General features: G+C 37.5%; 1 protein-coding gene across 1 annotated transcript in view; it reads right to left on the reverse strand.

Moving 5' to 3' along the window:
* Positions 1 to 13,380, reverse strand: part of rtn4r (reticulon 4 receptor) — a 62,750-nt gene extending 49,370 nt beyond the window's left edge. Inside the window, exon 1 of the mRNA XM_057360682.1 lies at positions 12,875 to 13,380. Within this exon, the coding sequence (XP_057216665.1) occupies positions 12,875 to 12,896 (22 nt within the window). The 5' untranslated portion in view covers positions 12,897 to 13,380. The remainder of the gene's footprint in view (positions 1 to 12,874) is intronic.
* Between the last annotated feature and the right edge of the window lie 1,367 nt (positions 13,381 to 14,747).

Below are 14,747 nucleotides of genomic sequence, written 5' to 3' on the forward strand. Positions count from 1 at the left end.
ACCATTAATTTGTAAAATACTCAAATTAGCTGGATAATCAAGTATTATGTGTAATTCATATATCCACAGCATTCATTTAAATGATTCATCCATCATCTAACCCCTATGCATTACTGTATATTCATTATAAAATATTGCAGTTATATTATGTGGCATCCATCCTCTATGCATTACATTCATTTTATATAAAAATTTAGGTAATCACATAAAAAAGAATTTTGTAACTTTTCCTAAATACATGTATAACTGTTGTTTTGCTTAAAAGTGAATATGAACTGAAAAATTTTAAGATTTTCGTTATTTTACCTGTTTCTCCAGTTTTCATTTTCTGCATATAGAACCAATGTTTTTATTTGGGAGAAATATTGTTAGTAGTTCACAGAATGAAACAAAAATGACAATTTTTCCTTAACAATACTGTAAGTAGTAAGTTTTAAAATCAGAAAATAGGCTCTACATTTTTTCCGCAGCTATATATGTACAGTATATATACAGTATATATATATATATATATACAGTATATACATACATACATACACATATATGTGTGTGTATATATATATATATATATATATATATATATATACTGTATATAGCTGCGGAAAAAAAAATGTTTCAGAACATCTGAGCTCTGAGTTCTCACTACATTTTCTTTACATATCTTTCTCTCAAAGCTCTCTCTCACTCTATTTCTCTCTCTCTCTCTCCTTGCAGCAGGTCTCCAGAGATGGAGGAAGGTGTGTGTTTTTAATTGTGTGCGAGGTGGGGTCAGGTATTCTCCTGGATCCTGGTCTTTGGTGTGGTAAACAGAAACCGTTTCTTTAAGGTAAGAGAGAGAGAGAGCAGCCACAACATGTCAATTTTCAATGTTTCAATGTTCGATTTTCAATCGCATCCGGAATAAAAGTTTGTGTTTACAATTATATATATTTTATGTTATTATACATGCAATATTTAATAATATTTTCTATTATTATTTTTCTTAAATATATGCATGTGTTTATAAATGCAAAATTAATATGCACAGTACACAGACACATATTATGTAAAAACAAACTTTTATTCTGGATGCGATTAATCGCGATCACTCTTTTGACAGCCCTAATAGAAACCACTGCAGTACATAAAAAAACTTGTGTGGCATTAAGGCAGCCAATCAGATTAGAGTATACTGATTTGAGAAAATCTGTTTTATCTCACTGTTAACAAGATTATGAGAATAAAACGATTCATTCTTAAAATAATTATACTTTCAATAATAATGGTAGATTGTTCTCATGCAGTAAATGAGATGTTGGCAGTGGGCATGTCCCCCCATCTCTGGTGTTGATTAGCGAAATAATTGTGTTTCCAGGAGACCCAAACAGACAATTAAATAGAATTAAATAGAAAATAAAACCGCAGCACTCGCGTCCATGTTTTGTCACAGACTATTTGGAGGACGAGTCATCGAATAGATAACCTACGAACAAAGCCAACTTTCAAGGTGCAGGTCTCCGATTGGACCAGTTTCAACTTGTGGACAAACGATGTCACCCGCTGTTGAAAAATCTATAGTCCTGTACTGATGCCAAGTTTTCAAAGAGAGATCCATATCCCGTCCTGCTGCTACCTCCCGCCTCGCCTCAATCCCTCGGAGCAACGTGAGCGATTGGAGATAACATTATCATAGACGTTCCTCCTGGGAGACGGTGGTCGCATTTAATTTGCCATGTTCTGATACAACAATAATCTTCATGTACCACACCCAGCCCTGTCAATTACCGTCCAGGAAACACTCGCAAGCATCCGAGACCCTCGGGAAATGGATGTCTGATTCTTATCAAAACGTGTGGATTGAAACACTGCCAGTACTTTTTTTTTGAGAAGACCGAGATCTTGATACTTTTTTATTATTCAGTATTATTGCTATAAACTGTAATATGTTGATCCTGTACCTCAACTGTCAGAGTATAATGGATAACAACAGCAAGGTCATGGGTTCAGTACCAAGGGAATGCATGCATGGATAAATATACACGCTTAAAGCACTATAAGTAACTTAGCATAAAAGTTTCTGCCAAATGCATACATGCAAATGTATATTGCCTTTAACTGTTGGCAAGATTTTAGGTTGCATTACCTAGCAGTCTGAAGGTGCATAAACAGCCACAATGTTTGGGTTTCCAGAGTAAAACTGTATTGCTCAAAGACACTTTCGTAGTTCAGGAGATTTGATGGAGTTCTCAGTTGTGTTTCATTTAAGACGTCTTCGAGACGTCACCTGTCAGATGTCATATAGACATTTAGAAGATGTCTGTAAGATGTTTATGATTCAGAATGTATGTAAAACTGCCCTTTTTAAGACGTTAATCAGATGTTTTCACGCAGCAGATGTTTTCCAGATCTCCGAATCTTACGAAAAATGATCAATTATCTTACAGACGTACCTGTGCTATCTAGGATATTTCTCTTAAATTGCTTAAAAATGAGACACTTCCCTAAAAGCACACATACATCCTTACATCTAAAATATGTATTTTTTGATTGTTTGCTTATCTGCAAAACGTCTCTGAGACATCAACGGTAAGATGTCATATAGACATTTAGAAGATGTCTGTAATATGTTTATGATTTGGAATGTATGTAAAACTGCTCTTTCCAAGACGTTAATCAGATGTTTTACACATGTCTTCCAGATCTCAAAATCTTCAGCAGACATCATACTGTGCTATCTGGGTTGTTAAATGGACGTGTGAAATAAATGTACTGTTGATTGTAGAGGTACACTAATCTGGATTTAATCTGGACTCGTCACGGCCGAGTTATAACGTTCTGATGAAACACTTTCTGTTATTTGAAATGGAAGAGACTGATGAATCATGCACGATAAGAGAAACACAGAAACAGCTTCTTCTTCTGTCTCTTCCGCCCTGTTTGCAGTGGATTCAAAAGCCAAGCCCTGGTTCTATCAAGCTGTTTTTGACCCCATTAGAGGTCTGCGGAAAGCCGAGCGATTGCAGTTCCCCTCTCTGGCTATGTGGATATAATCTCCTAATTACTGGAATTCTAGGTGATGTTTTTCACTCTAATTGTCTGCCTCTTTTTGCTTAATAGTGAGTGTGTGCTTTTCATTAAAGAGGATTTATCTAAGCCTATGTGTGTTCGGAGGAGATGTTAATGAAATAAAACATGCCATGACTCCATTTACTTTATGTTTGTCGTGTTTATCTTTGACTTAATGGCACTTTGCTGGTTGGTCTCTAGTTAAACGTGTCTCTTTCCTATTTTCTGTGTCATTCCTTCATTAAATATTCACTTCATTCATATAACAGACATGTATTGAAAGAGAAAAGTCTAGGTGAGGTATAAGAAAGTCAACAATGAGATTGGACGAAGAGCGTCCTATGGGTGAGGTTGCAAATTGCAACCAACGGCTCACTCCACCGCTCACCCTTCCCTTTCGAAGCACAACGGAGGCTGACACGAGATAAAGCTGTCTTCACGTTTGTGCTTCTTTGCTGAAGGAGATAACCTTTTTACGAAACGCGCTCTAGAGCAGTTTGTCCGTTTAGGGCTACTGTAGTGTATGTAGATAGAAATGGCTCATTCTAAGGTTATAAAAACATAACGCTTCATTATGTCAGGTCTTTATACACTTCTGAAGACATAGTTATGCATATTATATTGCATTTCTGTCAATAGATCCTCCAAAACATTACTCACAGCACCTAACACACACAAAGACATTTCTTTATGTACTGTAATATTGTGTCGTTTTTTTTTTGGAAATCCGCTTGGAACTATATACATTAAGATGTATTTTATCAGTTATCTGCTTGGTTTGTGCCTGCTCGAACTTCTCCTGGCAGACATGCGAGTTTCATTAGAAATTCTTTGCAGTGCTTTCCAAACACGGAAACAATGTGTCTTTAATTTGTGTGTGGTTAGGGCAGGAGGTCAGAAAATCTAGTTTTGTTTCTACCTCATTTTGTGTGCAGGTAGAGCACAGCCCTGCCGGATCTGTCTGCACCCGCCTGTTTCTATGGTGAGGCTGTGTTCACCGAGTCAAGGCTTTTCTTAGCTCAAGGCTGGTGACAGATGACTTTTTTACCATGCTGTCTGTTAAGTGAATTATATCTTTCCCATTTGCTCTGCTTAGTTACCATTTTAGTTCGTTTGTACTGTTGCGTTTAAATGTTTTGATTTGGTCTGAGGGAGTTCTAATTGAGTTTCAGCCGGATTTGATTATACAGCAGAACTTTATTTGAGTGTTTTGTCTTTGAGCTGTGACTCCCGGGATAGTCGCAGGCTTGTTAATATTGTTGCTAAGACAAACGTCACCGTTTCTGTTGTTTATAGTCGAGGTTTGGAAGAGCGTTCGAGTCTTGGAAATGGTCTCAAATCAGCCTGTTAATGAGGTTTTCGAGTATTTTTTGTCATTTCTTTGTACTGTAAGTTTTGCTGGTCTGGTAGAGAATGAAATGCACAAAAACATATTAAGGAGGATTTCATTACCTTATAATGAGTTATTTCTATCTACATACACCGTGGGTCCCCTTACATAGAATTCGCCATGTTGTTTCTACAGTAGCCCTAAACGGACAAACTGCTCTACAGAGTGCGTTTATGTTATCTCCTTCGGCAAAGAAGTGAAAACGTGACGACATCTTTGTCCTGTGTCAGCCATCGTAGTGCTTCGGAAGGGAGGGGTGGTGTGAGCCGTTGGTTGCAATTTGCAACCTCACTGCTAGGTGTCGCTAAATCTCCATATTGCACCTTTAATTTTGTTGCAATGGTATATACTTTCATACCACCACCAATCCCTAGTATCGACTAATCATATAGCCCCAGCAACCACTCAGTACACCTTAGCAACCAGATAGCAACCACCAATCACGACACCCTACAAGTCTTAAATGAAGGTTTGAGAGGAGCTTGTACATCTAATCTTGTCAGATCCTGAAAAAGTTGTTGAACAGTCTGTGTGAACCTCTCCCTGGTTTGAACCGTGGTATTTGATTTTCACTCATGCCTTCTGTCTAGACTAATAAATCTACAGTGTAACGCCCTAGAAAACTCCATTATCATGCATCACAACATCTGCATCGAGTTCACCTCATTCATTTCCTGTACTGCGTCGAGCACATAAAAGATCACCCATAACACAGGCTCCATTTGTTCTGTTGAGGTCATTATCGCTGTAATCATGTGTTTGATGCTGTTAGAGAAGTCATTTACTCAGAGTCACTCAAACATTCATCTAGTCTGTTTTGGCCTTCTCATCTACCAACATTTAGTTGTCTTCAACAGACCGACGACATTCTATTTTGAATTAGGCTTATATTTTGTCTATTTTTCTTTACAGGCCTTGTCTTACACTTTACTGTGTTTTGCTGTTTTATTGTATTATTGGGTTTCTCCTGTGAGTATATCAACCATTCACTTTGTGACTTTGTTACTTTCTGTCTAGCCAAACGTCTGTCTATGTCTGCGATTCTTTTTTTCTTTTCTTACTGATTGATTTTTCTTTTCTCAGCAGAGAAAACTATCTAAGAGGAGCGATACTTGCACTTCTGAAATTTTAGTAAGAAGCAGCGATGATGGAATGGCAGTATTATGTTGTTGTTGTTTTTTTAACTTTTTGTTCCTCCACTATGTTTTATTTCTTCTAAAATATCTTTCAAAAATATATATATAAAAAGAAATTAAATAAAATGAAAATAGAATACAATACTATTTTTCGAGGTGGCTTATTAGTGGGAAGTTGTACAGTCCCATTTGGTTTAGGGGTGGGGCTTAATTCTTAAGAATGAGATATTAATACGAACTTGTACAAAATGGCCATCTTCGAAAATAGCCCCATTAATACGAATTCATTTAAAAGTATTGCAATATAAAGAAGCAGCTGACTTCAAGTCTCCATTTTCTCTCCATTCCGTTCTCATTACCGTCTAGAAGAAACGATTGAGATAATAGAGATCGTGTTCGTTTTTCCAGTCTACCTATTATTTAGCAGGTTATCGCCCAAATACATTTTATTCTGACCCGAATAACACAATGTACAAACATTGTGGTTCTCTAATCCTGTTTGATTTAATAGCCATGATTCAAAGCAGAGGCAGAAATCTATATCGTATAGAACTCCTGTCAGCGCTTGAATCCAGGGCCGCTGTCTAATTGCGCCGATTTCTAAGAGATGATGCTAAAAGATTGCCGCTAATGGATCCGTAGCGTTGAAGGTCTACGAAATCGTGGTTGTCTGAGTGATAACAGAGATAAAGCGAGAGAAAGTGGAGGTGGAGAGGGCCAAACAAAGACGGGCAAAGAGGAAAACTGAGACGATGGGCGACGCTGACATAGAGTCCAGACAAAAGCTCCAGTCATGCACCTAATTTAAGGGCGTCCTGCGCTCGCTCTAATTAACTATTTACCAGCCCATCTATCACGAACTCTATTCAGCTACTTGCAGAAACCTCTCCCTCTTCAGATTAAAGGATAAATGTTTCATTAGCATGGGCGTGTGTTCGGCTAAAAATGGTCATTATGTAAAATAGGGATGGGCTTATGGTACGTGAGGTGTCACAATCTGACAGTATAACGATAACCCTAATTTTAATAACATGATTATTGATATTGTGCTAACATGATGCTCATATTGTAAATAGCAGACATATCTGGTTGATACTGCAACATAGTGGGTGACGGTATTGCGCCTGTTTTATATTTTGTCTTAAAGGAACAGTTCACCCCAAAATGAAAATTCTGTCATCATTTACTCACCCTCGAGTTGTTCCAAATCTGTACAAATTTTTTTTGTACAGATTGTACAAAAACACAGAGAAAGATATTTGGAAGAATGCATGTAACCAAACAGATCTTTGTCACCATTGACTACCTTAGTAAGTACCAAGAACTGTTTGGTTTCAATCATTCTTCCAAATATGTTTCTCTGTGTTCATCAGAACAAAGAAATGTATTCAGATTTGGAACAACTCAAGGGTGAGTAAATGATGACAGAATTTTTTGGGGGGTGAACTGTCCCTTTAAGGGGACAAACTCTCTCTCTCCCTACAATAGCTTTTTGATTCGTTGACCAAAAAAGAGATCAATTTAACTTTGATTTGATTAGATATTATTGTGAATTCGTCTGGTAAAAAATTTAATATTGTGACAGCCCTAGTATACACATTACAATAGTGTCCAAAAGATGTTATTTATTTGCACATCTGTCTCTTACAAAGAATAACACCCAGGTTTTGAACTGTGAGATTAGAAATTGTATAATGGTTTTCTATGAAAAAAGTTGAAATGTTACAAAGCTACAAATATCCCTACAGACCTTTCTCAAGAATTCAACAGCTAAGCATTTTTGTTACAATTGACTATTTTTAAGTTAAGGTCACTTGAGTAAAATGTTTTTCTTGACTCTAAAAAAGCTTAAATGTCCGTTTTGCAGATAAAAATGTGCAAATATATTACTTTTTCATATTGAATAAAAATGGGTGACCTTGACTGATAAATGAAGACAAGTAGTCAATAAGAGCGCAGCATAGATGGGAATTCCTTCAGGAAGCTACTTGATTAAATGGCGAGAGAAGATTTCTGCAAATTCTAATCAAAGGGTGACTACACTGAAGGTGAAAAATATAACAGTTGATATATTTCATATTTTTAGTCACAATATAATTCCCACAGTTACATTTGTGAAGTTCATAGTTTTTATAAATTAACTATTATACTAAAATGCTGGAAAGTATGTGACCGGAAACTTTCAAATGTTAGTGTATCTGTGTAAGTCTCTTTTATTGCATCCTCAAAGGTTGCCAAAAGCTCCCACAAGCCAACAGCTGTAGCCAATAACCCCATTTCAGAGCTCAAAGCATGACTGCTAGGCTTATTTTACAAAGAATAACATTGGATTCCCCAAACTCTTTAGTTCATCGTACGCAAGAAATCCCATGTAACCAGCCGATTACAAGTTTCATTGAAGTCGTTTATTGAAAGGTCACTCAATTGATGCAGTTTGATCATTAAGTTAAACAGCTTGTCTGATGCAGCAGTGTTTGTGAGATGAGCTCGGTAAATAAACCTATTGTGGATTCTGTTCATTTAGAGGAATTTGACGTGGTCGTCCGTTCTTTCACAGACAAAACTTTCACAATGCCTGCAGCCTGCATTACTTTTCACACTGACTGTATGCAGTTGAGTTTAATAATTTAATAAAGTGCAAATCTGAATTCAGCAGCGTTGCATAACACAACATCAGCCACATACAGATTTGACAATTTGAAGCCCACGATGTATACGGTTTGCTTATATCTCAGTATTCTCATATATGAGTCACATACTGTAATGTGTCAACCCCACAGGATTGTTATTCCTGAACGCTTGCTGTTTCACAGCTCAGAGACTTCATAGATTTCTCAAATCTTTTAATTAAGCCTCACTTTGATTAAATAATTCATTTCTATAAGAAATAAACAGAAGCGGATGAGTCCATTTTAACACACAGTGAAAGAATTAAGATATAAAAATGATAGGGCTGTCAAACGATTAATCGCAGTTAATCGCATCCAGAATAAAAGTTTTGTGTGTACAAAATATATGTCTGTGTACTGTGAGTATTAATTTTTTATTTTTATTATTTATTTACACATACATGTATATACGTATTTAGGAAATATTTACAGGAAGGAAGTATTTATTTATGTATATGTACCAATAATTTATTATTCTAATGCATTTTTATTCTTTATTAATTTTTTTTTTTTTTTCAAATATTTGCATGTATGTGTATGTTTTTATGAATGCAAAATCAATATGCACAGTACACAGACATACTGTATATTATATAAACACAAAGTTTTATTCTGGAATCGATTAATCTCGATTATTCGTTTGACAGCCCTAAAAATAAACTTACAGCTCAAGATCATTACGTTTTGATATTGATTTTCTATCAGAATTGATTGTTCGTCTTCCCCTGTATCCTGAATGAGTCATTTCTCGAGTAATAAGGTGGGGTTTCCTTGGATTGTTGATAGCGCTGTCATCTCACTAACAAACTCTGCATGGCTGCTCACAACCAGCTGTACACTTACACAATAATTAGACCTGATCTCTCCGATAATGGCCTGCTTTATATTGCTGTCAACACCGCAGCTCAAGAGGCGGATTTGTTTTTTGTTTACACAATCCCGAGCAAATGAAATAATAGCACAGTGAAAGCCTCTTGATTATACCTCAATGCTCATGCTTTTGTTGCTTCCAGACACGAAGGTTCAATATAGCAGCCGGTTTGATGTTAGCTGTCACTCAAAATGTTATCTGGCACAAACACGGAGAAATCCCTGACCCTGATAGCCTCCCTCTCCCAAAATACACAGGAGGAGCTCGCAGCTGCGTTCTGCGCGGGGGCCATTTTGTAAGTTCGAAAATATATCTGCAATAATTCCAAGTGATGTGTTTGTTTTCTATTTTTAAATGTTTATGTATTCTAGCCTAATGTGCAAAGACAAGTGAGCCTTCCATAGATTTATACGCCGTTTTGTCTTTGTTGATTCAAGCTCAACAAGTTCTGTGGGTTTGGTCACAGGACTGTTTTACAAGGTGGATATTTGTACAAGGTGGAGAAATATATGATTATTAGAACAAAAAGCAAGCATGGATGTCCAACCTGTCAATGAGGTAAAAACACATCGAAAATGTATGACATTGTACAAATTCTTATGAATTAGCCACCAATTCGTGAAAATGTGAAGTTGTTATGAATTGCCATGAGATTGTGTTGGTTGGGCTGACCAAAGGCAGATGGGGCGGTTTTGGGCAACCTGTTTAAAACGATTATTATTTTAAATGATTTGTTTTGTGATGCTAGTGGCACAGAAAGTGGATACTTCACCTTTAAGGAAAATAAATACATAATGTCCTATGCAAATGCTAAATTATGCGTTTTTTTATGTTTGTTAGTTAGTTTTGTACTTTGTTTAAAGGTTTTATGTTCATCTGTATTTATATATTATGTTACATTATGTATAGAGATATCACAGAATAAAACTGTAGAAAAAAATGACACTTACCGTTGCCATCCTTCTGAAACCTTGTATCTCCGTATTTCTTTTTTTGTTTGTTTTGCTGTAAATCATTTTTATTAGTGACCATTTATGTTTGTCACTGGGTTTTGCACTAAAAAGTGCTTGTCAACATTGACAACACTGTATGTAATCATTTAAAAAGTACAGTGTTAGGACATCCGAGGTTTCAGAAGGACAGCGACGTTATGTAAAATTCCATTCAGACATCTTTGGCTGCCAGGCCCAAACATAAAAGTACACATCCCTTTCTTGGATATCAAAGTTGTTTGTGCCACGGCTAGCTTGATTCTCCATACGAGTTGGTTTTAGCTGGTATTTTGTTTTGCACCTGCATGTAACAGAGAGTTCTCTCATACAGAGCTCTCTCTGTAAGCCAGGAACTCTCTGCCACGTATTCTGATTACCCTCATCATTTGCTTGGTAATAGGAGACTAGAGTGGAAATGACTTGTTTGCTGTCTGTGTAAATATGGGTGGTTCTGAAGAGGATGTTGTTGAGAGTGACAGTCTGACGAAGAGCTTATAAGATGCTTTCAACAAGTAGCTCAACGAGAGATATTGGCATCAGTCATTTCCACTGGATTGTTCTGGGCTAGAGGGCTGCTGTACCTTATTTAAAATATTTTCAGCATTTAAAACATATTTTGTGGGATTACAGGGAAGAATTTGGAGCTTTACAAATGCAACTATGCAGACATTAAAATAGATAAAACAGTGTATGTGCTCTTAAGAAGGAAAGTCCCAACACAATTCATAATGCCAAAAGATGTCAAAAGGGAAATCTATTGGTTGGTACATATGCAAATACACTGGTGATGTCATCATTATTGACTGACAATGGGAGATTTGATTTTGAATCTTTAAAAAATATTGCTTAGACAAAGCAATGACAGTAAAATGATCAACAAAGGAAAGTTTGAATGGAGTCTGCTTGTTTGTGCTTAACGCAACAAATTGCTTCATTGCCTTCAGAAATTGTGAATGTTAATATGGAATATCAATAAAGTGCTGTCACAACATCCATTTCTTCAGAAAGCACAATGTAAGTCCCTGTTTTCACTGCCAAATTTTGGCGTCTGTGTCTCCGGTCCTTATGTGTATCATTTTCTGTCTGCTGAAGAGTAAACACAGTGTCTGCGTACTGTACTTCTAACCTGATTTGTCATGAAAGAGAGACAAAGAATGGGACAAAGCTTATATCCATTGACCTGTCACCAATCAACATAGTTTTTCTCAATAGCTTTCTTCACAGGATCCACCTCAGAAACAAACACACCCCTCATTTATCATCCAAGTACCACCACAAAATCACATCAAGGAAATGAAGACGTCTTATTCATATTTCTCTCTCTCTACCCCAGCAAATCCATCAATGCAACTCGACCACATCTCTTTCCCAAGCTCTCGCTTTTCTCTGTGATGGAATATTTAATGTATTTTCAGCTCAATCAGGTTAGCTCGGCGAGGAGGGAGGGGCCACGGATACACAGTCAGTCTAAACAGTGAGAAGCGTTGGTCCATCTGGCATCTAAACAACATCACACCTCCCTGTTCATTCACCTGGGAGGAAACCAGAAGGTACCGGATGTCAAAGCATTGCTTTGTCTTATTTTCTTATTCACTAAATTCATCTTCACTGTTGCAAAGAGTGAATCCGAGTTGTACAGAGTGCTGCTTCAGAGGAAGCCTTACGAATTTACTCTGCGTAGAGGGTGGAGCACTGCTGCGTTTTACCACCCCCAAAGCTCCTCGTGATCCCAGGATGTGATGTTTTGTGTCGTGATATGTTCACCAGCTCACAGGTACCAGCTGAATGAATGCAGGGTATTTGTAAACGTATTAACTGTTTAGTCCTAGGTGAGGGATAATGCAGCAAAGCAGTGTTCCATCCATTTCTATAGTGCCCTAATAAAGCTTTGCTGTCCTCTTTGGGTTGAACAGAGCAACACAGGAAGCTCAGCTCTGAATCTACTTCAGTTGTCTTGTTTCAGCACCACGGATAGCGCATTTGTGAACGAAAGCTCTCAATTGAATAAAACGCATTGGCTTTAATCTAATTGACAGCACTTATTATAGGCAAAACGCATGTCAGAGTTGATGTCTGTCATCCAAACTTAAGTTTTACCTATCAGTAACTACAAGCAATAGCTAGAGTTATGGGATTTTATAACGAAACTTCAGATGTGTTGCGCAACAGTAATATTCTTGTCTTTTGTCGGAAACTGCCCATGCGCAACCCACAACCTGGGTATACGGTACATGACCGCGCTCTTCTTCATTAAGCCGTCCAAGGTCGCGCATTCTTTCACGAGCGCGTTGGGAACATGTATAACCGGGCGGGATAGCGCAGCATTCCCGCGGACTTCATAATCGAGTCTTGCCAAGACAAACACTTTCTCATCGCCCAACAACAAAACATACCGTTCTCAGTGTGATGTAGACAATCTAAAACAATCTATGGCGATAAACTACAACACATTATTATTTATCAAGGAAGCGTCGGATTTGCAGTATAGACAGCTTGGCGATATTAACGAAAGCGTTCCAGTTTTATGACGCTGAACGGAGTATAGAAGATGGAATGTAAGACCATAATAAAAACTAATTCTATCGGGAGTTTTGAATGTGTGACCAGACTGAAAATGAGGAGTATTTGGGTTTCAAATATCGTTTGCGTACGTTCCAAACATTTGGGGATGCGCGTGTAGCTTATAGATGCGCCACAGACAGTGAACTCTCCAAATTAAACACCAATGAATGCAATTAATGTAACTTTTTTAGTAGATTTGACTGACTTACCCTCAACAATAAAAGTCTTCATGTTTTGCGAATAAATCCAGAAAATAGTAATTCCAGAGAGGTCCTCGTTGAGTCGGTGGAGATGGTGTTTTCCGCGTCGTGGTCAATGAATAAACAATTTCGCAAACCTCACGGAAGATGAACCATCATTCCTGTCGCTCGAACTTTACCCGACGGTCGCCGTAGAGGCGCGGGACGGAGAACAAAGTCTCCCGTTGATTCCTCTCTCAGTCATTTGGGAATGTGCGGAGCGGTGCAAAAGCGCAGTAACATCCAAACTCAAAGATCAGCTCGAGACTACCGACACAGATAGCGTGAACCACAAACAAGCTCGCGGCGTTGCCAAGACCTCGAAACAGTTCGGGTGTAAAAACTACAGTCGAGATGAATCCAAAAAGACGATTTCCAGCCGTTCCCGATTAACGCGCAGAAGTATTCCAATGATCCGAGCGTCCGATCGGTCGCGCAGAAGAAACGGAAAGAGGCACTGGCGCCGCGCGCTTGGAGTCGGATGGAGAGAGAGAGAGAGAGAGAGAGAGAGAGAGAGAGAGAGAGAGAGAGAGAGAGAAAAGAGGGTGGATATATTTGGATGGCAGAGAGAGAGAGCGGGATAAGGGACAGTGTGTTCTTTGTTTTTATTATATAATGATAAACGAATAATATTTATACATTTAGCTCATTCATTGAGTCATAGTGTTTATTTTTGTTTATGAATTTGCATTGTTTTTCTATGTTATTTTATTTGAAAACATTCTTTAAATGAGCCTGATGTATACAACTCTTGTATTTTCTTAGTTTTTGAATGTTTACTTTATCCAAGCTAAAATTTGTATACGTCAATGAAGTTTAATTGAATTAAAATAAGAAGAATAGCGAGCGAGAAAGAGAGAGGGAGGGAGAGAGAAAGAGAGAGAGCGAGAGAGAGAGAGAGAGAGAGAGATGAATGTTTTATAGCACAGGAGCAGGAATAGAGCGCTAATGAATCTTTTATAGATTTCAGACGCTTTGACGTGCAGGGAATCCATTTGTATAATACCAACAAGTTTACATTGCAATGTCCTTTGCCACTTATTCGACGTAAGCATCTTCGCAAGCCTCTGCGTCGAGATTGTTTTAATGTTGCAATGTCCCTAACAAAAAATAATGATTTGTTGCGCCGGTGTTTACAAGTTACACATTTTGGGAAAATAAATCTAATTTATGAACAAATGCTGATACCTAAAATGAGACATTTGGGTTTGATGTCTGGTTGTCTTTATGTCATGATCATACAGTTGCACGTGCTACTTTTCTTCACACTATTTAATCATACCATTTACTTTCAGTGTAAAAAGCACCTGCACACTATGTAAACATCTCAAGCTTGCACTGAAAAAGAAAACTGGACTTTAAAACGATCTGAGGGTGAGTAAATGATTATTTTGAGGTCAACAATTGTTTTCTTTTTTTGCCATTAGCTATTTGTTTACATTAACATTCATTTGCGTCTCGTTTGTATTGGGAAAGACATGTGTGCCTTGAGGGGTTTTCTAAGGTGTTTATACCCGAGTTGCATTTGAGATTACAGAGCAATAATTGAGAGTAGGACATCTACACGATAAATAAGAGATTTATTTTATTTGGGATTTTTTTGGTCGGAAAACGCCCCCCAGCGACCACAGCAGATGTGAGGATGCTGATCATTTCTATGTTTGTGATGATAGACTTGAAGTGTGTAGACGAGACAGGTTAGTTGTAAATTCTAAAGTAAAAATGAATAAAAGCGCATAAAAAGCTGCATTAAAAGCATCACCATCTAACCATTGTTTTGTGCAACTGTAATTTATTGGTATTTTATTTTTATTCTCAGTCTCACACTGGCAGAACGTATTTT

Source organism: Triplophysa rosa, linkage group LG2, assembly GCF_024868665.1.
Source record: "Triplophysa rosa linkage group LG2, Trosa_1v2, whole genome shotgun sequence".
NCBI classification, from domain to species: domain Eukaryota; kingdom Metazoa; phylum Chordata; class Actinopteri; order Cypriniformes; family Nemacheilidae; genus Triplophysa; species Triplophysa rosa.